This window comes from Mastigoproctus giganteus, chromosome 8 (genome assembly GCF_048544385.1).
Source record: "Mastigoproctus giganteus isolate SK-2022 chromosome 8, ASM4854438v1, whole genome shotgun sequence".
Lineage (NCBI taxonomy): Eukaryota > Metazoa > Arthropoda > Arachnida > Uropygi > Thelyphonidae > Mastigoproctus > Mastigoproctus giganteus.
In genome coordinates this window covers 100,552,150-100,577,069 of record NC_143582.1, presented here as the reverse complement: position 1 = coordinate 100,577,069, position 24,920 = coordinate 100,552,150, and the positions used below count along the sequence as shown (strand labels likewise).

The 24,920-nt window shown below is 38.0% G+C and overlaps 1 protein-coding gene across 1 annotated transcript in view; it reads right to left on the bottom strand.

Moving 5' to 3' along the window:
* LOC150081739 (methylthioribose-1-phosphate isomerase) overlaps window positions 1–24,920 on the bottom strand; it is a 138,988-nt gene that overhangs the window by 74,542 nt on the left and 39,526 nt on the right. Inside the window, exon 3 of the mRNA XM_090378842.1 lies at window positions 4,297–4,532. Coding sequence (XP_090234968.1) covers window positions 4,297–4,532 — 236 coding nt within the window. The remainder of the gene's footprint in view (window positions 1–4,296; window positions 4,533–24,920) is intronic.

Genomic DNA, 24,920 nt, shown 5'->3' with positions numbered 1-24,920 from the left:
TGGAATAATTGGTTTAATCTTTGTAACTTTGATAATTTTGTCGATGCTAATTTAGTTTATCAGCGTATTAAAGGTACACCTATAGGCACTCAAGCTTCTTGTATCATTGCTAATTTATACCTCTACTGGTGTGAAATCACTCTCCCACAGGACACTGTACTATTTAGATATGTCAGTGAGCTTTGTATGCTTAAATTTCAAAATTTTCTTGAAGATTCTTGCCATATATACTAATACTAAAAGACTAATTCATGTAACCATACTGCTAATTTTTAGGACCTGAATATCAACATTAATAATGTGCAAACCAGTATTAATCTTTATGATAAATGTGATTCCTTCAACTATGAAGTAGTTAATTTTTTCTCATTGGTTATCAAATATCTCTAGGAATGTTCACTCTAATATCATCATTTTCCAAAGTGTCAGGATTGCTACTATTTGCAATGATTACGAAATTGCTATTTCCAACATTAAAAAATTCTTAAATTCATTGGCAACTGTTTTCCCTTACTTTTTTTGAAGTATCATTTTTTAAAGCTCTCAATATTGTTAATTTTAAAAAAAATTTCCCAAAATACAAGGTGAGGCAAAAGTCAGGATGCAAAATATTTTCAGAAATGGCTTTAATTATAAATACACCTACAAATACCATTATATGAACACTGATCTATAATATTTTATTTTAAGTATTCAAAGTGGCCACCTCCTCCCATGTTGATACAGCATTGCAACCTGACCCAGATACTTGAAATTACCTTATCATGAAAGTCATGATCATTTTCATTTCCTTCAATGCATCCTTGATGTAACTTTGCAACTCTTGAATTGGTCTGGGTTTGTGTACATACAATTTATCTTTAACCACTCCCCAAAAGTTATCTGCTATAAGGTCAGTCAACCTAGGTGGACATTACTGCTCCACTACTACTGCTCTTCATCCGATGATCAATAGTAGTGGAGCAGTAATGACCATCACAGACCATCTTTGAACAGACTTCAAAGATGATCAGAGAAGTGGCAGCTAAGTTTTAATGCTGCTAAATGCAAGGTCTGACACTTGGGAAATAGCAACCCATAAATAAATTATACACTTTGTGGGGTTGAATTAAAAATAGTGAGGAGGAAAGGGATCTGGGAGTTACAATTCAGGCAGATATGAAGTTTTTCTGAACAGCGTAAACAGGCAACCAGGAAAGTCCATGGTGTCCTATCGATGATTTATTGAATATCCTGTAGAGATAGGGAGCTCATAATCCCACTGCATAAGGCAACTGTCAGACCACATTTGGAATACTGTATTCAAGTATGGAGACCTCATTTGAAAAAAGACATTCACCTTCTTGAAAGTACTCAAAGACAGGCAACTCGAATGGTGAGACCAGCAAAAGAACGATCGCATGAGGAAAGACTCAGATTACGTGGGCTACTTGGCAACTTGTTTGTTTGGCATTTTTTTCTATATTTATTAACGATAATGATAAAGGAATGTCAGGCTTAATGTTTGAGTATGCAGATTATTATCAGCCATATAGTGCAAGGAAGCCTGAGGCTTATGCTGCACCAGCCAAAAAAAAAATTTTGTAACCCAGAGAGTGAGAGAGAGAGAGCAGTAGAAGGAAATCACCAAGAAAGAGAAGAATGGTGATATCCAGTTCAGGACCCTAGGTGTGTCAAGCCCATACTCACCAGATGTGAGCCCCTGGGGCTAATGATACAAAGGTTGATAAGGGTAGTTAAATCACAGTTACTGCAGTATGCTGCTGCAACAAAATCTAGACAAATTAGGCAGATGGGCCAAGAAGTGACAACTGAAATTAAATAATGACAAATTCAAGGGTACAGTAATCCCAGATTGATGTACTAGCTTGTGTGATAGCACACCCAGGGCAGTGGAGAATGAAAAAGACAGGGAGGTACTTGTGTAGTCAGATATGTAGTTCTCTTCACAATGCAAACAGAAGAACAGCTCATGGGGATTTGTCAATGATAAGTAGGAATTTTGCTAACAGGGATAAGGAGGTGGTTATCCCACAGTATAAGGCAGTGGTCGGGCCACAACTGCATACAAGTCTGGAGGCCTCATTTAGAAAGGAAATAGTACTGCTGTAAATGCTGAAAAGAAGAGGAAAGACTATTAAGTGAAACAAAAGGGATGCTCACTAAGAAAGGCTTCAGTGCTGCAAATTGCAGAATTTGCAGAACTGAAGCCTTTCTTAGTGAGGAAGGAGACTAGGCACCTGCAAGGTGATCTGACTGAGGTGTTTAAGGCTTTGAATGGATTGAGCAAGCTCAAAGCTGATGGCATTCTTCCTCATGCTCAGACTGTGAGTTGCATAAATTGAAATTGAGGATGGTGGCAAAATAATGTGTGGAGGTTTGCCATCAGCCAGTGGGTAGTTGATTGTTGGAAAAATCTCCATCTGTTATCATGGAAGTGAACAGTTGGAATAAATTTAAAGAACTAGACAAACCATTGGAATAGATATACAGGTGATGTGCAAAGGTGTGTTTTTTTTGTTTTTTTTTTTGCTGCATAAGTTTGCTTCTAGCATCGCATGCCACTATTAATGTTTTTTTTTTTTTTTTGTTATTTGGTTTTTAGGAGCATTAGCAACTAAGGCCATATTGCTTCGTGGATATGCGGTGGTCATTCCCTGACCTTTCTGCATCCTACTTTCTACACCGTATTTGGTGTCACGGGCTCAAACCCTGGTCTAATCAAGAAGTGTGTGCTATGCACTGCTGCTCCTGCCCACCTGGCTACGGAGGCACCACCACTATTAATATTAATACTTTGTCATTATTAATAATAATCTTAACTCTCATTCTCCCACTAATTCTCATTCCAACCATAGATTGCAAGTGACATTCATCACTATCCTAAAAATACTCTAAACACCAGAAGTTTAAATGATATATTGTATATTAAATAATAAACATGCTAGCCAAAAAAATATGTACCTTTGTATTAAAGCCAGTCACAGATAGAATAAATGTAAACGGATGCAAAGAAAAATGTGACATGGGGATGAGGACTTGTTGTCTCATTGACAAAAGACTGTACAGGCTGTTTGCCTACAGCAATTTGAACTCACAATGGGGAAAACACTTGATCTATCAGACTTTGAAAAAGATCTTAACATGGGTGTATGTTCAGTAGAAGCCATGACTCAAGAAATGAAAAGACATAACTGGTTTCACAAAAGTATCCATGTCAGAGGTTTTTAGGGACTGGAAAGCAAGCAGTTCTTCCACATCTCAAATGCATATGTGACAGAAAAACAATAATTCAAAAGTGAAGCTGTCATACTCTAAACAGAACTGTATAAAAAATAGGACATCCAGTGTGAGAAAATAACATCTGAATTCAATCAAGCCTAGAACTGCCCTATTTAAAACCATACCATGCACAGGGAATTGAAAAAATTGGGTAATGGCAGTTGCATGCCTATTCGGAAGCCACTTGTTTTGGAGATAAACAGAAAAATCTGCTTGCAGTGGTTCTGAGAACATCATAATTGGGCAGTGAAACAATGGAAAAAAGTCATGTGGTCTGACGAATCAGATACACTTTGTTTTCACTAATGGTAGGCAGAGAGTGTGGCAAGAACCTCATGGCAATGGACCTTGCTTGGCTTGTTAAGATAACTCAATCATGTGGAGGTAGTATAATGACATGAGGAATGTTTTGTTGGCAGGACTGGATCCATTGATACCAATGGAAGGTCGCCATCAAGGGAGCCTGAATTCTGTATCAGATCTATCTACTGCACCCTGCAATGTTAGACTTTTATACTGAGGGTGATGTCCCCTTTATATATGACAATGCAACAGCGCATCATGCCAGATTCGTGCAAGAATGGTTCAGAGAAGATGACACAGATTTTCATCGTCTTCCCTGGCCTCCAGATTCAATCCTATTTGAGAATGTGTAGGATATTCTGGAAAGCTATTTGGCAACAAAAGTCCTCTTCCTTCAATTTGTTGCACCTACGCTGTTATTGTTGTTGTGGTATTTTCTGGTGCAAGAGCTATTTAGGCCATATTGCACCTCCCAAATCAATTGATTTTCTATGTAAAAAACTGCTTGAGCAGCATGCAGCTATGCAATATTTTTCTGGAAGAATGATTACAATTAGACCAAAACATATTAGAACACCTTATAAAATCCATGCCACATTGCACACATGCTAACAGAGATGGCCTGATTCAATACTGAATAAAGGTTCATATTGTTTTGGCCAGTGTGTGCAACTTATAACAATATGCAAAAAATAAAAATTCTGTACATACCATCTTTTCATTTCTTTAAGAGTAACCTTTTGATTTATTAAAAATGAATGACTAAAACCAATAAGTTTATTTGCTGTTTGCTTCATATTTACTGCTGTAGGTCGAGCAGTCATTAAATATTCCAAGTTTTGCTTAACACTATTATGTAGTTCCTGTTTTGATTCTGGAACAAAAGAATGAAGATGCACTGCTAAACTCAAGGCACCAACAATGGCAATGGCAGGTGCTCCTCTCACCTGAAAAATAAATGTGCATTAGCTGAGATTCAGATCAAGTCCTATAAAATGCCACATTGAATGAAACATTTTTTTTTAACATTTATAATGTTTATTGTTTAACTGTTAACTTCAATGATTAAATGTTTAACTGTTGTTTAATTGTTAACTTCAAAAATTAAATTAATTAATTTTTACTATAGGTCAGATATGGCTGTCAGATTAACCTGCATAGATACCTTTTTTCTCCGGTGTTTTATTTGAGATGAAACTGTAGATCGCTTTTCTATTTCAGGTAGTTGTTATCCTTCAAGCCACAAAAAATATTAATATAATTTTTTAAATACAATGATATGTACCCATTTAACACATGTAGTTATGTTAGGATGCTATAGACATACCAATATCTCTTATTACCGTTAATGGGATTGCTGCTTACTGCACAGCTACCAATTTTAAACTTTCAAACAGCTGGAAATTAGATATTTATTAAGAATCATTTAAAGACTGAAGCCATTTCCAAAGAAAATGAAATTATTCTCGATTTTTTTTTCATGAAAAGCAAGGTAACTAGGCAAAAACTATTTCTTGGTTTTCATACAGTATTAATTTCAAACTGATAAAAAAAAACCAAAGCATACATTTTTTTTTTATAATGCAACGAAAGCATTATAAAAAAAAAAGTAAATTGGGAGGATTGGGAAAAACTGTGGAAGCAGATGAAACAGTATCAGCAAGAACAAAACATCACAGGGCAAAATTTAACTGCTAAAAAGAAATGCATGTTTGGAATATATGAAAAAAGATTAAAATTGGTATAGTCAACTCAGTTATAGCATATAATGAATGGACCACAATATTATTGATTAGCATTAGTAGAGGCATATGATGCAAGAAAGCAAGCTTATGCAGCATCAGCCAAAAAAAATTAAAAAAAACCCTTCCACTTCACCCCTCCGTTCGTTTGAAATACCTGTCCAGCTGAGCCTTAAATTTATTTAGGCTATCAACTTCCACAACAAGGGATGGAAGTCTGTTCCACCACCCAACTACCCGCTGGCTAAAGGCAAATTTCTACACATCTATCCTACATCTGTCTTTCCTCAATTTGAATTTATGCCCTCTCAGGTGATTATTCTGATTATTCTGAGCAAGAGGCAGTATCCCACCAGCATTGAGCATGCTCAAACCATTCAAGGCTTTGTACACCTCTATCAGATCACCGTGCCGGTGCCTAGTCTCCAGACATTGTAATTTGCAAAACTTAAGCCTTTCTTCGCAAGAGCAACCCTTCGTTCCGTTCACTAACGTTGTTGCCCTTCTCTGTATTTATTCCAGCAGCTCTACATCCTTTTTGATGAAATGAGGCCTCCAGACCTGTATACAGTACTCAAGGTGCAGCCTGACCATTGCCTTACAGAAAGGAATAATCACCTCACTATCCCTGCTAGAAAAATTCCTGTATATCATTGATAAGACACCATGAGCTACTCTTGCAGCCCGTCTGCACTGCTCAGAGAACTTCATATCTGCCTGCACAATTATGCCCAGGTCCTTTTCATTCTCTACCACTGTCAGTGTAGTACCACAGAGTTGATACGTTGCTCTGGGGTTGCTGTTTCCCATATGTAGTACTTTACATTTGTCAATGTTAAACTTCATTTGCCACCTCTCAGCCCATCTGCTCAACCTTTCCAGATCCTGTTGCATCAGTAGCGTCCTTAACAACCCTGCCAACCTTTGTATCATCTGCAAAATCGGACATTAAGCTTGATATACCATCATCAATATTATTTATAAATACAGAAAACAACAATGGACCCAACACTGAACCCTGAGGGACTCCACTAATAACATTAGTCCACGATGAGCAGTGTCCATTAATTACCACTCTCTGTCTTCTGCCACTCAACCACCCCTTTATCCATAGCAACAATTTGTCACCAATGCCACACTGCTCCAATTTGTGCAGCAGTCTTCCATGTGTAACAGTATCAAAAGCCTTTCTAAGATCCAAGTATATAATATCAAAGTTATTCCCTGCATCCAGTTCTTTTGTGACTGCATCATGGTATCCAATCAAGTTGGTCAGGCAAGACTTCCCCTTAACAAAACCATGCTGTGTCTGAGCTATAACTGAAGTCTTGTCTAAATGATCCTGCAGTGCTTCTTTAACCAGTGCTTCCATTAATTTTCCTGGAACAGAAGTTAAACTCACACGTCTATAATTACTTGTATCAGCCTTTGATCCTCCTTTGTAAATTGGGGTTACATTTGCACATCTCCAGTCTGCGGGTACCTCGTTGTTATATGTTATTTGGTTTTTAGGAGCATTAGCAACTAAGGCCATATTGCTCCGGGATATGCGGTGGTCATTCCCTGAAGGACCTTTCCGCATCCTCCGTATTTGGTGGTGACGGGCTCGAACCCCGGTCTAATCAAGAAGCGTGTGCTATGCACTGCTGCTCCTTCCCACCTGGCTACGGAGGCGCCTGCGGGTACCTCCCCTGAGTCCAAGGAAGCTCTCATAATTATGGCTAACGGATTGTTTACTTCCTTTGCTGCCTCCTTTAATTTAACTGGATAGATCCCATCCACCCCAGGTGCCTTTCTTGTATTTATCTTCAACAATTTCTCCTCCACTTTACTCTCAATTATTACAAGATCATCTAGCTCACTGCCAGTGTTTACTTATGGCATTCCCCTTCCTGAATAACTCCTCATGTGTGAATGTAGATGCAAAATATTGATTTAGTTTGTTAGCTACCTGAGCAGGATCATGAACAGTTGAACCATCGATATCAAGTGAACCAATCTGATTCATCCCCTTCTTTCTAGAGTTTACATAAGTAAAGAACTCCTTGCTGTTTTTCTTTGCATCCCTTTCCAAAGATTTCTAGTAATCTGCCTTCGCCTGCCTAACCTCCTTTGTAACTTGGTTACAGATCAACTTATATCTATCATAGGCTTCTGTGTCACATGTTAATTTGAATGTATCCCATGCATTTTTCTTCTCTGCCATATGTCTCATTAGTTCATCTGACATCCATTTAGGCCTGAACTTTGAACAATATTTCTTAGTTGGTATGTAAAGCCTAGTATCGTCCAAGATAAGTTCTTTGAATGCTTCCCATTTTGAGTTTGCTGTTGGTAACATCATCAGTTGGTCTCACTGTATAGAATTTAAATACTGTCTCAGACCATCGTAGTTGCTTTTACAAAAGCAATAACCCTTCCCTTTACCCCTGATGGCAGTTACTTAATGAGGTTATAACAGAGGCTGAAATTTTTTAAAATGTAATTTTAAAAAATTTCAACCTCATTTTAAGTTACAATTGAAATTAGTATAATAATGACAAAATTTAATTGACAGATATAAAATACATACACATCACACATAGTTATGACTACAGTTACACTAAATAACATTACAGTTTCACAAGCATTGCTCACGCTACATCCACACATTAACAAAAATTTACATACATAGTACACTGAAAAAGATCCCAGAATTGCACACTGTTATTTAAATTGTGCTATGGCTGTAAGGTTTTGTGGGGCACTGACGACCTTACTGCACACGCATGGGAACTGGCTTGACCACTTTTTGCTGCACCAGCTAAAAAAATAATTTCTGAGTTACCCCTAAAAGAGAGAGAGAGAGTCAGAAATAGAAGGGAATCACCAAGAAAGAGAAGAATGATGATATCCAGCTCAGGACCTGGGGTGTGCCAAGCTCCTGGGGGTACCACTTAACAAATTTGACTGACCCATCAAACAGGCAAAGGAAACCAGAGTGTATCTAGAAGAATATATGCACAAGCAAACCAACAGGATTACTTCTGCAATTAGGTTGCAGACAGTGAACTGTTGGTCACTGCTTGAACAGTGCCTGATTGAATTAAACACAGAGAACCAAGTGTTAAAATCAAAATTAGAGATTACAACTGCGGAGAAGTACAACTAAAAAACAATGAACACATTAAGCTATGCCCAATGTGCAAAGGTTAATGGCAAACAGGACATAAGTAGAGCAAAACAAATAGCTACTAAGCAACCTGATATAAACAAGGAAAGCAACATTATTATTCTGAAAGCAAAAAGTGACTCTACCCATAAAATCAGTGAGGCAGTTAAGGTAGGATTGTCCATACGTCCTGGGATTTGTCCCGGTTTATGTGAAAACTGTCCCGGTGTCCCAAAATTTTTTTTCGGGACACTTAAGTGTCTTAGTTTCTTATCAAAAACAATTTTGCACAAATTTATTTGTGCACAATAAAAAATTAGTAGCAGAGTTCATAGCATTGTCTTCAATCGCGTCATCAGTTACAGCCTGTTCACCGCCGGTTTGCGGCCACCTCACTATAAACTTTATAATGGTCAAAAAACTTAATCCATATAATCGAGGAGATGGTGCCTAGCACTGACTGGCAGGCCTTCATTTCTCGTGCATGCACTTGCGATGTTACGTGTTCAGTTTCATTTCACGCAACTTTTAGTTTAAGTTCAGTAGTAGTGGCATGTGATGCAAGAAAGCAAGTGTATGAGCTTATGCAGCATCAGCCAAAAGCCAGTGATTTGGATGTTCGGACGTGTGTTTTCTTCCTTTATTTTCAGTGCATGTGGCTCGATCAGTTTATAGATAAAGATAAAAACATAATCAAGTTTTTGTGTAAGTTTTTTAAATTAGTTTAAGCTGCATAATAAAAAAAAATGCCTAAACATAAATGTGTTTTCAAAGAGGACTTCCAGAAAGAATGGAGTTTTATAAAAAAGGGAAGACATGAAAATGAGGCTGAATGCAGAATGTGCTCATGTTTTATCAACATAAGTCACGGTGGGAGATGTGATATCAAAAGATCATGTTAATTTGAAAAAATACGCAATGAAATTTCAAGCAACTGCATCATCATCTAAATTGGAACACTTCTTTGTCAAAGAAAATTCAAATGAACATGACAAGGTTGCCATCGCTGAACTTACGATGGCGTATCATTTAATTAAACATCATCAGTCGTTTAGAAGTGCTGATTGCTCCTCAATCCTTTTTGATGACTCAAAAATTGCACAAAATTTTTCTAGTACACGAATGAAAACAATTACACTAATAAATACTATACTGGCTCCTTATTCACTTAACAAAATTTTAAAAGATGTCAGTAGTACTGAATTCTTTGGAATTTCCATCGATGCAAGCAACCATAAATCGGAGAAAGTATTTCCATTGTTATTGCATTATTTTAACGAGAAAAATGGTATGCAAGTTACGCTTCTTAAAATGAATTGTTTATCCGATGAGACATCAGAAACTATCGCCAACTACATCTCTAAAGGAACATAATATCCCCAAAGAAAAGTGTATTGTGTTCAGAGCTGACAATACGAATGCTAATTTTTGAGGGATCAACAGAAGAGGCCAATGCAACGTATTTTCTCGACTCCAAAATTTAGTTAATTCCAATATATCAAAGATGTCGGATGTATAGCACACATATTTCATAATTCTGCTCAATCAGGAGGACTAGCCGTTGACGTGGAATTGGTAGTTATAAAAATATTTTCTTACTTTCACACTTATACTGTTTGAACGGAACGTTTAAAGCAATTTTGTGCTACTGTTGATATATAGTATAAAAAATTACTCTCTCACTCTAAACTCGCTGGTTGTCATTATTTCCTGCCATTGAATGCATTTTAAAAATTTTCGAAGGTTTAAAATCTTTTTTTTTTTTATCCGAGGAAAAGCCTCCCATTTTTATTGAGAAATTTTTTAACCTTTTTATCTGAGGAAAAGCCTCCCGTTTTTATTGAGAAATTTCTCCCATTGGGAGAAGCATATTTGTGGACTGCCCACAGATTTCTCAGTTTCTTTAAATAACCAGATACTAAAAATTTAAAAAGCAAGCATAACTATTTTAGAGGTTAAAATTATTGTTTAAGAAATGATTGAGATGTTAGATAATAGAATATCTGATCAATTTCTGCCATTTGAGGCTAGAAAAATTATTCAGTGTGATATAGAAAACCAAAAAGTTCATAAGTTTAAAAACGTAATCATAGATTTTTATTCAACAGCTAAAAATTATTTAGAAAATTGGTCGAAACCCCTAGAACAATTCCAGTTCTTAAACTGAATGCTAATGAAAAACATCCCGAAATGGGAGGATATAGCAAATTCTCTGGAATCATTTGAAAAAATTGAAATTAAGTTTGATGAAAATTTATTATATGATCAGTTTGGAGTTTTAAAAAATATTGCCATAAACAAAATCGAAAATAATAAAGAATGGAATACAATGAGTTGTGTTGAAAAATGGAAAACATTACTTATAAAAATAGAATACCTTGAACAAAAGAGCGAGTTTATTAGATTATGTTCATATTTACTTGCAATTCCAGGTCACAACGCCAGCTAGCGAATATTTTCTTTAATGGAAATACAATGGACTGGTGAGCGTAAGAGGTTAGAGATAAGTATAGTTAATGCAATTATTACCTGTGTTTTTAATTTGAGAGACTTAAACTGCACAGATTTTAGGAATAAAATTAAAAATAACAAATCTCTGTTAAATGCCGTGAAGAGTTCTGCTAAATATATTAAGAAATAGTTTTCATATTTATTGCATAAATTTTGTTCAAATTTAAGAACTGTATTCTGTTTTTGTTAATTCTACATTTTGAAAATAAAAATGGGGGGAAAAAAAATCTTTTATTAAAAACAAAATTTCCAAATTTTTTTTATATTATCAGACTTTTTTTTTTTTTTTTTTAATCGGGGGAGGTGGAAAAGATTACCCACCCTCGATAACAATGCCATAAGATAAGTGTTCCGGTTTTGTGTTCTTCCAAAATGGACACCCTAAGTTAAGGACACAGTGGTAACAAAGCTGAGGCCTCATCTGAGAGAAATACAGATAAACAACATGCGGAAAATGAGGAATAATGGAGTCCTGATCGAGGTAGCAAGCAAAGAAGATCTAAGAAAAATAGAAAACCATCCTGAGGTGGAAAAACTGGGTTTGCTCCCTGAAAAACCAAAAGGGAAAAACCCAAATATTATAATCTCTGATGTACCTGTGTCAGTAATAGAAAAATAATTCATGATGGACATCTACTTTAAAAACTTGAACAATGAAATGACAATAGATGAATTTGCTGCTGAGTTCCTGCTGAAAAGAGCAACAAAAAACAAAAGGAATGGACAGCTCAACATAATTGCAGAAATTACACCAATAATTTGGAGGGTATTGCAGGGACAACAGAGAATCTATGCTGACTGGACCAGTCATAGATTTAGGGAACACTTCCCTATCCAAAGATGCTTTATCTGCCATAAATATCGTCACATTGCCGGAGACTGCAGTCAGAAAGAACCTGTGTGTGTGGTCACTGTGCAGTAGCTGGCCATGATTGCAAAAATAAGTCTCAGCAGCCAAAATGTGCTACCTGCAACGCAGCACGGCTGACTGACTATACACATAGTATCAGGGATGATAAATGCCCGTTATAAAAAAAATTGCAAAACTTATTCAATCTAGGACCAACTATGGGCCAGATTGAAAACATAAATGTGACTGGGGTTCTAAATCTCGTCCAATTGAATGCTCAAAGAGCAAGAGCCATTGTAGATCAGATCAAACTCAAAACCCAAGAGGCTATAAAATAATAGAATACACCTCAGGTGTCCCTTCTTGTGACTGTAAGATCAGTATTTGTTAAAAATACTGATCTTACAGTCACAAAGGTGGGTCACCTCTGCTCCCCAGTGGCAGTGTGTGCCCATATCATCAGTGCAGTTGGACAGTTCTATATTATATCTCTTTATGCAAGACCAGGTGAAGACATTTCTGAAGACTTTTTTTAGCCTATATAAACCTTAATATAGATTACTTACAAGCAGTCATAAATTTATTACCTACTGCAAATATCATAGTGTGTGTTGATGTCAACTGCCGGTCAGCCTTATGGCACAGCCGTACAGAAGACAGAGAAGGCACACACAATTTCCAGATATTATCACCTCACCCTTCCAACATATCTTTCCTGCATATCTCTGTGCAAGTGATAAATCAAACTAATAACTTACCAACTTTTAGCAGTACCATGCGGGAGAGTGACATTGATGGTTACTCTTGCCACCAATTCAATAGCTTATAAAATCACAAACCGGTGTGTCCAGCCAGCCTGGATCACATTAGATCATAGAGCCATCACCTTCAAACTAAACAGGCAATTACAAACAACCTAATACTCTTTGTTGGATATCAAAAGGTATAACCTTAAAAATGTAAACTGGCAGATTTTTACAGAACATACAGGAAAATGAGTGGTCTAGATCAGGCAACTGTAGCCCGGACGAACAAGCACTGACTATGACAAACATTTTAACAAAAACAGCAACCCTGTCTATCCCATGGAAAAAATCGAGGAAGCAGGCAGTTTCCTTGTGGTGCCCCAAACTGACTATACTCAGAAGTAGGGTACACCAGGCTAGGAGACATTTTCAAAGAGCCAGAACATCTTGGCCACAAAATGAGGTGGATGCACTGAGAGATTCTTATAGAACTCTCAGGAATCAGTATACAGTCCTCATAAGAGAAAAGAAAAAGGAATGCTGGAGGCACTTGGTGGGAACTACTGGAAATAATAACCCTTGGGGAGTTGTCTACAGAATAGTAACCAACAAGCTGCCAAGAGGAGATGTGTTAGAAACTACTGTCAAACCAGATGAAACCCCAACCCTTTGTTCGGTGAATTCTGTAAATAACATCCACGCAGTGCTTCTCAAACTTTTTTGGATCACCACCCCCTAAAAAAAGCCCTCGCCAGGGCCTTTTTTTAGCCTACCAATATAAAGTGAAGCTAAATAACTGAAATGAATATTTGTCTGTTTGCCTCCAAAAACATAAATGCAGCCCTGCACGTATGTGTGTGAATTATAAAGAAAACTATTTACTGCACTTTATTCCTTCTTCGTAAAAAATTACAACTACATAAATAAAGTCAGTAATAGTCACTTAAATTAAGTCATAAAAATTAAAGTTAATTATATAAATAAGTCATGATATTAATGGAAATAGTTAATTATATTTTAATATTTAATGTGATGGATGAGCTTGGTGGAGATTTATTAGCTTATAAATATAAGGTTTAATATCTGTAAGTTGAAGTCGTAAATCACCACGTTTAACAACATCCAGACAATTTCTTTGTTTTGTCAGCAATTGAGATACAGCACTGAAACCAGTTTCGACTAGATATGATGTTGGAACGAAATAAGTAATTTTTTTACAATTCCCCACAATGCAGGATAATGATCAGGGATTTTCTTTTGTAACCAAAATTCCTGATATGAATTTTGAAATTTTGGCTTCAATTCAACTTCATTTTGTAACTTAATCAATTCTTCTTCTTCTTCTACAAAACTTTCACCATCGTCATTATTTAAAAAAGGATTTATAACCCAATCTGTAATTTTCAAATTAAGGAGATCTTCGAACCTTTCCTGCATATCTCTGTGCAACATTTCTAGATGATTACAAAAAGTTAGTAGAGTTTCATCAGCCTATTTTTTTCTTTTTTCTCTATTTCCAACAGATTTGGAAATTGAATATTTGTATAAAAAGCTTTAATTTTGAAATAAATGCTGAAATTTGAGTTTTCGCCTTAATAAGAGTTACATCTTGTTCTTGTAAATTCATTGAGTTGAATCTAGTAAATAAATCTGCAAGATAAGCAATATCAGTTTTCATTTTCTTGAGGTCATTACTAAGGTCGTTGTTCCTATCTTCAAAAAACTTGACAACAGTATCAAAGAATTCATAAAATCTGTTGAGACAGTTGCCTTTTGACAGCCACCGAACCTCGAAGTGAAGTAGCAATCGTTCAAAATCTTCACTGTTTTGATCACAAAGCTTTCGAAATATACGATCATTCAAAGAATGTGCTTTAATTTTGTTTATAGCAGTAATAACAGTTTGTAGAGAATTGTGCAGTTGATCAAGTTTTTTCGCAACTAAATGTTGACGGTGAATGACAATGAACAGTCATTCACCGTCAGCATTTAGTGAGTCATTGACTCACTCTTTGGCCTAGTGTCCTTAGGAGACTCTGCCAGGCAAATGCACTACAAAACCTCTATAAGGTAATAAACAGCTACCTTACAGACAGAAGTGTCTCAGTATGCACAAGGTTCCAGGAATTTACACGCCCTGTGAATAAAGGCTGCCTGCAGGGTTCAATCCTTGGCCCTTTCTTCTGGAACATTGTTCTGGACGAATTTCTGGCCTTGGATCTGGGCCCCATGGAAAGCCTGATCTTTGCAGATGACAAAATTTTCCTTGTAAAAGGTAACATGCGAGTGGCTGTAGAGCAAAGATCAAATGCCGCCCTCTTGCAGCTGCAGGAGTGGGCACAAATGCACATACTCAAAATATCGCCTGAAAAAACCAAACAAATACTTCTCAAAGGCAATTTGGACATAAGAAGACGTCCATAAATCAAAATTAACACAACCACTGTAAAAATGGTAACAGAACTGAAATATCTTGGAGTGGTCTTTGATTCAAAATTAACTTTTTACCCCCATTTTGATCTACTTGGCGAAGAAAGTGAGAAATTATGCAGATATGATTGCCAGGATCAGTCGAGCAGACTAGGGACTCAAAAGAAAGACACTGGCAATCGTATACCGTGCAATGTTCCTACCTGTTATCACATATGGAGCCAGTGCGTGGTTCACCCGCTCGGCCATAGTAAGAATCATCATCATGAACTTGGTCCGACTTAGGTCTTTAAGACCTGTTCCGTTGTAGCTCTTGGGGATAGTCTTGATCTTGCCATCATTGTCTTGGTCAACCAACATCTCTCTTGCCTGTAGGTTTGTAGCTAAAAGCTAATTTTGGTATCCGGTCTGGGTTCATTCTTTCTATGTGGCTGATCCATTTTTCCTGATACCATTTTATGTCATTTACTATGTTATCTATTTTTAATTCTTGCAGATATCTAAATTTCTTTGGTGGTCTAGTCTTGTAAAGCCTAATAATGGTCTAAAAATCTCATTTGTGCTGCTTCTAGTTTGTGTGCATCTTTCTTATTTATGACCCAAGTCTGACCTAAGCTGTAGAAGAGGGCTGCTTTTGAAGTGATATTGTGCAGTCGTAATTTTGTTTCAGTTGTCATTTGTTTTCCAAAGTGGCGTTTAATCATTCCATTCATTTTATTATATTTTTGTAGTTTAGTGTGGATGTCTTTCCCTTCATTTGATATTAAATTTCCCAAATAGGTGAAGTCAGATATTTGTTCTATTATTTTATCATCAATAACAATTTTGACTCTTTGTATGTTTTTTCCACATAATCCCATTGATTTTGTTTTTGAGGTGGAGATTTTCATCTCGTACTTTTTACCTATTTTATTAAGTTCATCTTCAGATTTTGCAATTATAACTTGATCATCAGCATATAATATAGTTTGGATTTTATTCCTGTTGTTCATTGTTTGTTTGTTATTTGGTTTTTAGGAGCATTAGCAACTAAGGCCATATTGCTCCGGGATATGCGGTGGTCATTCCCTGACCTTTCCGTATCCTCCGTATTTGGTGGTGACGGGCTCGAACCCTGGTCTAATCAAGAATGGAACAAAGGGGTGCTCTTACGAAGAAAGGCTTAAGTTTTGCAAATTACAGTGTCTGGAGACAAGGCACCAGCGAGGTGATCTGATAGAGGTGTATAAAGCCTTGAATGGTTTAAGCATGCTCAATGCTGATGGGATTCTTCCTCTAGCTCAGAATAATCACCTGAGAGGGCATAAATTCAAATTGAGGAAAGACAGATGTAGGATAGACGTGCGGAAATTTGCCTTTAGCCAGCGGGTGGTTGGTTGGTGGAACAGACTTCCATCCCTTGTGGTGGAGGTTGATAGCCTAAATAAGTTTAAGGCTCAGCTGGACAGGTATTTTGAACGAACAGAGGGGTGAAGTGGAAGTGGTTTTTTTTTTTTTTTTTTTTTTTGGCTGATGCTGCATAAGCTTGCTTTCTTGCATCAAATGCCTCTACTAAGAAGCATGTGTGCTACGTACCGCTCCTCTTTCCGTTGTTAATTGTTTGTTTCCATTCTTTAAGAATTTTATTGATGTAGATATTAAATAAATTTGGTGATAGTCCACATCCTTGTTTCACTCCTTTATTGGTGTTAATTGGGTCTGATAGTTGGCCATTAGAATATTTTATACAGACCTTTGAGTTTTTATATAGGCTTTGGATCGCTTTCCGGAGTTGGGTTGGGATATTTTCTTCACGTAGAATCTGCCAAAGTTTTTCCCAGTTTACACCGTCATATGCTTTTTCATAATCAATAAAGAGCAGAAATGTTGGTAGATTGAATTCTCTTTTTTTCTCCAAAATTTGTTGCAGTGAGAAAATGGCATCTATTGTGCTTCTCCCTTTTCTGAACCCACATTGTTCTTCTTCTACGAATTGTTCACTGTGCTCCAATTTATGTATATTATTGTTTGTTTGGTGATCTCATGCCAGGTCTCAGGGGCCAGACTGAGCACCCTGTTTGTAGAGCCTCCTCTTCTGCTCTTGGTTTGGAATCTCGGCATTATAAGGCTGTAGGAGCTCTGTCAGGTAGTGCCTGTTGCAGGTTTCATCTGTACACTTCTTCACATATGATGGAAGAGGTGACGTCTTTGTCACTGTCAAATATGATGATAGAGGGGCCTTTCTATCTGGGCAGTTCAGCTGTGAGCCCAAGCGTGGGGATCCTGGAGTTGCTCGTGATGAAATTTGCATCACCTTTGGTTTCAGTTTCGATGATGACCCCTGTGTTCCGTGTCTTCCTAACGGATCTGATTTTGGCAGATGTGAAGCCTTGGGGGTGAGAGAGTCAATCACTGTTTTCTTTACTTTCTCACTGGTTTTGTGGGTATCATTAGTAAGGGATTTAAGAATCACTAGTTGTGGCTTTGGGAGTAATGTCTTCCTAGGAGTAGGCATGGAAGTGGTGGTTATAGTTGAAGCTGTGGTTGTGATTTTGTTGCTCAGCACCTCAGAATAGGTAGGGGTACAGTGTGCCATTTCACTTGCCCCTCCTTGCAGGTATGCCTCCAGTGTGGCATTCACTTTCTCGTATTCCATTTGCATTTTGTATAAAATAATCTAGTTTTGTCCAAAAGGAGACTATGTCAGTGCGAAGCCATGCGGTCACTGGATTGCTCTGTTCCTTTAGGAGGTCCTCAAGCATCTGATCGGGCACAATGCCCTCTAGCAAAGCTGGGTCTAGGCTGCAGCGTTCTTCAACAATTTCTAGTTGTTGACTATGTTGTTATTGTTGCTTCCTCTCAAGGTCAGATCGAGATCTAGTTTCCCTTTCTGGTTTAGGGACAGTTGGCCTCTTGTTTTGCTTTTTGGAGAGAGATTGAAAGAGAGGAGCCAGTTTCTGTTCCTCAGCACTGTCTCTTGGGTCGTCAATCAGTATAGTTTTGGGTACTTCTCCGACGTTTTCTTTCATTTGGGTGAGATCTTCCAATGGCTTATTAGTTTAGGTCGGAAAAACAGGGTTTCCAAATTAGCGGGATTCTGTCAGTGGATCCTTGTAGGGGATAAGAAAAGAAGGATTTTGAGGGGCTGCACACAAGTCCGTGCATTTATTAGGAGCTGCACAGCTCTCTGTTGAAGATTTGGGATATCCCCACAGTCACATGAGGGAGGGGAGGGAGAAAACAGCCAATTTAAAATTTGTCACAGAAGGATAGAGCTACTTCCTGTAGGGGTATTTGGGGATGTAGAACACAATGGTAAGGTCTGTTTCACAGCTAAAGTTATTTGTTGTTGTTGTTCTGGAGGCTTAATGGCACATAAGCTGCTAAGGCTATAATGTGCCTATTCACTTCTTATATTAAAACATGAGTTTTTCATAAATCAGAAGAAAATCTGAAATCAGAAATAATTAAAAAGCCCAGTTTGCCTGAGAAAGTCAAAAAATTCAGAAATAATTGCCTTATCACCAGTGAGATTTTCAAGAGTTATAGGTTTATGAAGATTAACCAGTGAGATCAAGGATGACGTTCTGACTTGTTTATAATAGGGACGGCCAATAAGAATATGTTTTACAGTCAAATTATTAGAACAATGTGTACATTGTGGTGGATCATCTCCTGTGAGTAAATGAAGGTGGGTCAGATGGGTATGTCCTATTCTTGCCCTTGAAAGGACTACTTCTTCTCGTCTCGATGTACGGATACTGGAGCGCCAAATTTTCGGATCATGTTTAAACTGAAAGAGTTTATTATTAGTCTGAGAGTGCCAGAGTGCTGTCCATTGTGATAGGCAAGCAGCATGAATGGTTAGTGCATAATCTGATGCTGGAACAGGGATGTTGGTTAAATCTAAGGTAGTTGGATTTTTTGCAGCTTTATCGGCAAGTTCATTGCCTAAAATACCCGAATGGGCTGGAATCCAGCAAAAAGTGACCAGTAGGTTGCGTTCTTTAATTTTCAGTAATAAGCTTCTGATTTCATCTAGAACAGGGTGAACTTTATCTGAGGAATTACATAACGACATGATTGAGCTGAGTAAATCAGTGTAAATAACTGATTTTAAGGAACTGTCAGAATAGAGATTTTCTAAAGCTAGTTTGATTGCATATAATTCAGCAGAAAATATACTGAATTCTGATGGAAGGGAAACTGATACAATTGTATTCGGAAACACTGCAGCTGCTCCAACATTTGAATTAGATTTAGAGCCATCTGTATAGATTGGGGAGAAATCACTATATCTTTTGAGTGTGAACTGCATGAATTTGGTTGACATTTGATGCTTGCAAAGTATTCTTTCTCCATTGACAGAGGTAAGTGTCACAGGTTGGAAGAGGAGGAGGAGCCCATGGTGGTTGAGTATAGGTTGGTACCTGCTTTACGGAATGGATGGAAATATTCCAAACTTGCACCAATTCAAGAAGGCGAAGACCAGCTGGTTTTACTATGCTAGGTTTGTTTTTGTATAGGATTTCTAACGGTGGGTTGAAAAGGTATGACTGAACGGGATGAGAGGCACAACTTTGTATCTTGACAGCATATTTGAGTAACAGTGTTTTCCTGCGTAAAGTTAGTGGGGACTCGTGAGCATCAATGTAGAGACTATGTGCTGGCGACGTTCTGAATGCACCAATTGCAATTCTCAAAGCACTGTGCTGAATTGGATCAAGCCAGCGTAATGCACTCTTTCTGGCAGAATCATAGATTGGAGCACCATAATCGAGACGGGATCTGATTAATGCCCTGTATAAACGAAGAAGCGAGGTACGATCTGCACCCCACGTTTGGGCAGATAAAGCTCTGAGTATGTTCAACTTTTTTAGACATGAAGTCCGTACATTTTTAATATGATCTAGGAAATTTAACTTGTTGTCAAGGATTAATCCAAGAAATCTGATGTTGCTGGTGACCGGGACAAAGATGTTAGAAATTTGAAGTTCAGGATCTGGATGAAGTTTGCGTTGTCTACAGAAATGAATGGCAACTGTTTTCTGCTGCGAGAGCCAATAGCCGTTGAGGCTTGCCCATTATTGAATTTTATTAAGTGATATCTGAAGCTGTCTTTCAATAGACCTCATGTTTTGAGAATGACAGGAGATGGAAAGGTCATCTTCATAAAGGTAAGTCTCAACTGTATTTGGAAGCTGCTTAGTGATAGAATCTATTCTCAGAGCAAAAAGAGTGGCACTCAGTACTGATCCCTGTGGAACACCTTCTTCCTGGATGAAAGTTGTGGAGAGGGCATGTTGGTATCGAACTTGAAATGATCTAGTATATAAGAAGTTCTGAACAAATATAGGAAGGTTGCCTCGTAGTCCGAGAAGGTAAAGATCACTAAGTATACCATACCGCCAGGTGGTATCAAAAGCCTTCTCTATGTCTATTGAAACCATTACTAGATGTTCATGTTTGACAAAAGCATTACGGATGGCAAATTCGACCTTGACTATAAGATCTAAGCATGACCTGTTTTGACGAAAGCCATATTGACTATGGCTCATTAGATGTTCCGACTCAATGATCCAGACGAGTCTTCTGTGGATAATTTTCTCAAGGATTTTACTGAGGCAGCTTGAGAGAGATATGGGTCTATAGCTATTTGGGTTGGATGGATCTTTTCCAGGCTTCAGGAATGCCAAAATTGTAGAGTGATGCCAAGATGCTGGAAAAACATTTTCTAAAAATATGCGATTGTAAAAAATCAGCAGCAAGCGCAAAGCTTTGTCATCAAGATGTTGTAGCATGACATAATAAATCCCATCTGGCCCAGCAGCACCATTGTGAGCTGTTCTAATGACATATAAAAGTTCAGAATATTGCAGAGGTTTGTTATATGGGAGAAGACGGGCAGTTTGAAAATGAATAGCATGCTTTTCTTTATTGTTTTTAATTCTTTGGAATGCGGTAGTATAGGCTGACGTTGCTGAGATTTCTGCAAAAGTATTGCCTAAAGCATTAGCTATATCTACAGGATTAGAGAGATCTTTCCCATTCCAGGAGAGGATTGGAGAAGGTATGGTAGGAAACTTACCAGACAGCTGTCTAATTTTTTTCCATATTATTTTGGGATCAGTATTTCTGTGAAAACTGCATGCAAAACGGGTCCAGGATTCTTTCTTTGCTTGCTTTTGTATGAAGTGTGCTTTTGCCCTTAATTTCTTATAATTGATGAGATTGACTGTGCTCGGACATTTTCGAAACAAATTCCAGGCATTATTTTTTGCTCTCTTTGCTGTGGTGCATTTGTCATTCCACCAGTAATTATAATGCTTTCGGCCCGGCGGATTTGATAGTAGTATTGTGTCTTGAGCCACATTTAGAAGATGCTACGTGATGTAATCTGTCACATCATCAATGGGCTGGAGGCGGATTTTTTCCTCATCGAGGTCAATTGATAATTGAAATTTTGCCCAGTCTGCTCGGACAAATTTCCACTTTCTGCAGGGTTGAATTGAATGAGTCTTTGCTTTCAGAAAGTTGCATACTATTGGGAAGTGGTCACTGCCCATGGGATCGTTTATTGCATACCACTCTATGGCTGGGACTAGTACTGGTGAACAAATTGAGAGATCTATTGCTGAGGTGTGTCCTGTTGGTAGCTGTACGTGTGTCAGTGCACCTGTATTGAGTATAGTGAGATTTAGTGCCTCCAAAAAACTTTCAATTAGTCGGCCTCGTCTATCCAATTTAGGAGAGCCCCATAATGGGTGGTGCCCGTTAAAGTCTCCTAATATACAGAGAGGTGGAGGTATCTGTATAAAGAGGGCTTCAAGATCTTTTAAGGAGTTAGCACAGTTTGGTGGTAGGTATATTGAGACTAGTGTTATTGCACTATGGAGAATTATACGAACAGCAACAGCTTCTATTTTGGTTTGGAGTGGGATATGCTTAGTTGGGATCTTTGAATTTACTAGGATTGCCACACCACCATGGGCAGCGCTAGCAGTATTCCGATCTCTTCGATAAATGCAATAGTTCTTTATCGAAGGAGAAATTTGTGTGGTTAGGTAAGTTTCCTGTAAACAAAAGGCAACCGGAGAATATTGGTTAATTAGGTATTGAATATCGTCTGTGTTGGAACGAAAGCCTCTGCAATTCCATTGTAAGATGCTGTGGTTCATTTTGGTTTAGTTGAGGATGATTCATCTGACTGTTTTTTGTTTGAGGAGGATTTTTTTCGGTCTCTTTTCGGGAAGGTAGGGCGTCTGGTATCCATAGTATCGTTTGCGTGAAGTTCTAGTAATGGTTCTTCATGATCTGGGTTTACATCTACTTTCATACTACCAGTGGATGATTCAGGTTTATTGTTGTGTTTAGTAGTTTTTAGTTTTTCTTTGTCATGCAGGACTGTCCGAGTCTCAACTGGGATACTGATTGGAGTATTGGTCGATTCACTGATTTTAATTTGATGTGTGTCTTTTACAGGGTTTGATAATGTGTTTTTAACCCAGTTAGCTAGAGATGTGCAGGGAGGTATTGATACATCTGTTTGAGCTGCTGTTGAATTAAAGCTTCGAGTGTGAGATGCATATGAACGACTGGGCATGGTCGACGTAATCTGTCTGTGTGCCTCAGGGTACATAACTTTGTGTTCTATTTTATATTTTTGGATTTTCTTCCCCGTTTTCCACATTTCACAAGATTTCAAAAAGGCTGTGTGACTTTCTCTGCAGTTGGGGCAAATGGGACTTGAGGCTGAACAGTCTGTTTGTGTATGCTCCTTGGAACCACAAATTGGACAAATGGCATCACCTCTACATGCTTGTTGCGAGTGTCCATATTTTTGGCATTTAAAGCAACTTAGGGGATTAGGTATGTAAGGCCGTATTCGGCAGTTTAAATAGCCAGCTTTTACTGAGGATGGCAAATCTGGGGTGCTGAATGTTAAAATTATGGATCAGGTTGGAACAAGATTTCCATCTTTTTTGGTCTTTATATGTTTTGCACTAATTACTTTTTGATTGCCCAGTTCCTGTACTAATTCCTCTTCAAATACTGTAATCAGGTCCCACTCTGTGATCACACCTTTTGACGAGTTTAACGTATTGTGGGGAGTGATAGATATGGGTAGCCCAGCAAAAGTTGTTGTTTTAAGCAGCCACTCTGAATGTTTTGAGGAGGCTGTTTCGATTAGGTCTCCGGATTGCAGTCGTTTAACCATTTTCGGTGTACCAGCAATGGATTCCAAAAATCTTGGGATGACAAAAGGTGATAATTTGCCGACAGGCTGGTTGGAGAGCGAATGTATTACAAGGAAGTTTGGCATCTCATTGCTCTGCACTTCTCTTCGGAGCCTTTTTGGTTGGTTTGGGTCATCATCATTTGGTTTGTCTGGCCTTGAATTTGAAGGCTCTAGTGGTGGATAGTCATTTATATCCATCGTTACTCCTTTTCGCCCTGGAGGATAACTTTTCCCCCAGGTTACCGGCCCCGCCACGGGGAGGCAGGAGCAGTGCCGCTCGGAGGCCAAGCGGTTGAAGTGTTAGTTAATTAGTAAAAATATAAATAGAGGAAAATGTAAAGAAAGGTATATTTCCTTTTTGTGTTCTACTTGTTACTTTTCAAGTATAGAACTGTTTTTAAAGTAAGACTGTTTAAAGAAATGTGAACGTAAAATATAATTTCAATCGCTTATCAAGAGCACTTTATGAATCGCAAGAATATAGCTTGGCCTCGAAATACACTTGGCACCCGGGGCCAGCTAAAATTATAGGTTCCAAGATTCTGTCCATATAAAGTTTATGGCAGGGTAGGGGGATCACAAAATACATGTTTCTAAGTCAGGAACAAGGGTAAATGACACAAATAGGTGGAGCACTCTTGCAGTTCGGGCTTGGCACAATATGGGACACCTCCCCAGTCAAGTGCAACCTACCAGCATGGCAACCACTTTATATTGGTGCCTCTCTGTGGCCCTGATGTCAGCCACATGGTGACCATGCAGTGTGACAACAAAGGACACAGAAAACGCTGATAAATTGCTATATTCCCAGTAAGTTAATAAAGTTTTATCACCTAGAGAGTCCTCATATATGAAGGTCAATTGATGAGCACACTTTCCTTGAATAATTAGACATTTAAAACACATATTTAGAGACAAAATTCAGGAGCGCTGAAAAACATGACTGCACATAACAGCAGCCATCGTTGTTTACCTCCCAATGAAGTAATGAAATTTTTGGATATGACATACACATGGTAAGAATATACACAGCTCCTTGACGAGGCCTCAACAATGCCCCCACCAAATACACACTACTTGGACTTCCTCCAGTCACTACCTGGGAGAGTAGAGGCAGCGAGATTAAACACTAGCTGATCCGGAAGCCTCCTAGAGAGTTACCAATAGGTTCAGTCCAATGGACTATCTAGCAGCTAGCCTGTGAATACCATTTTAGAGCTGTACCTTCAAAATATAAGGAAGACTGGATCTTGTCATGATGTCCATCACAACCTCAAAAGAAATTAATCATACTGCATGACGGAAGAAATGTGGGAGTTTCTGTAACTTTGCTCTGGAGAGTAAACATGAGTAAACCACTTCAAGTTTCCAATAAGCAAAGTGGTGGTATTTCACCAGTTGATGAGAGTCATCTACCACCTAATATTGCCTGGTAACACAGAGGGACAGCATTCCTCCGTGTGGTGTGGTGCCACACCTCGATCCCTGCTTACACTGGTCCGTACCTGGGTGGTCACCTCTAGTATGCTAGGTGCCGTATTTTAGGACTTGCATATGAGTATAAACACAGGGTTATTAACAGTACCTCAGTTTCATTGTATTCCAGAGGAAAAAGTACCTTATGGTGACTTTTTTTTTTTTTTTTTTTTTTTTTTTTTTTGGCAAGTTCTCTTGATCTCTCTCTCTT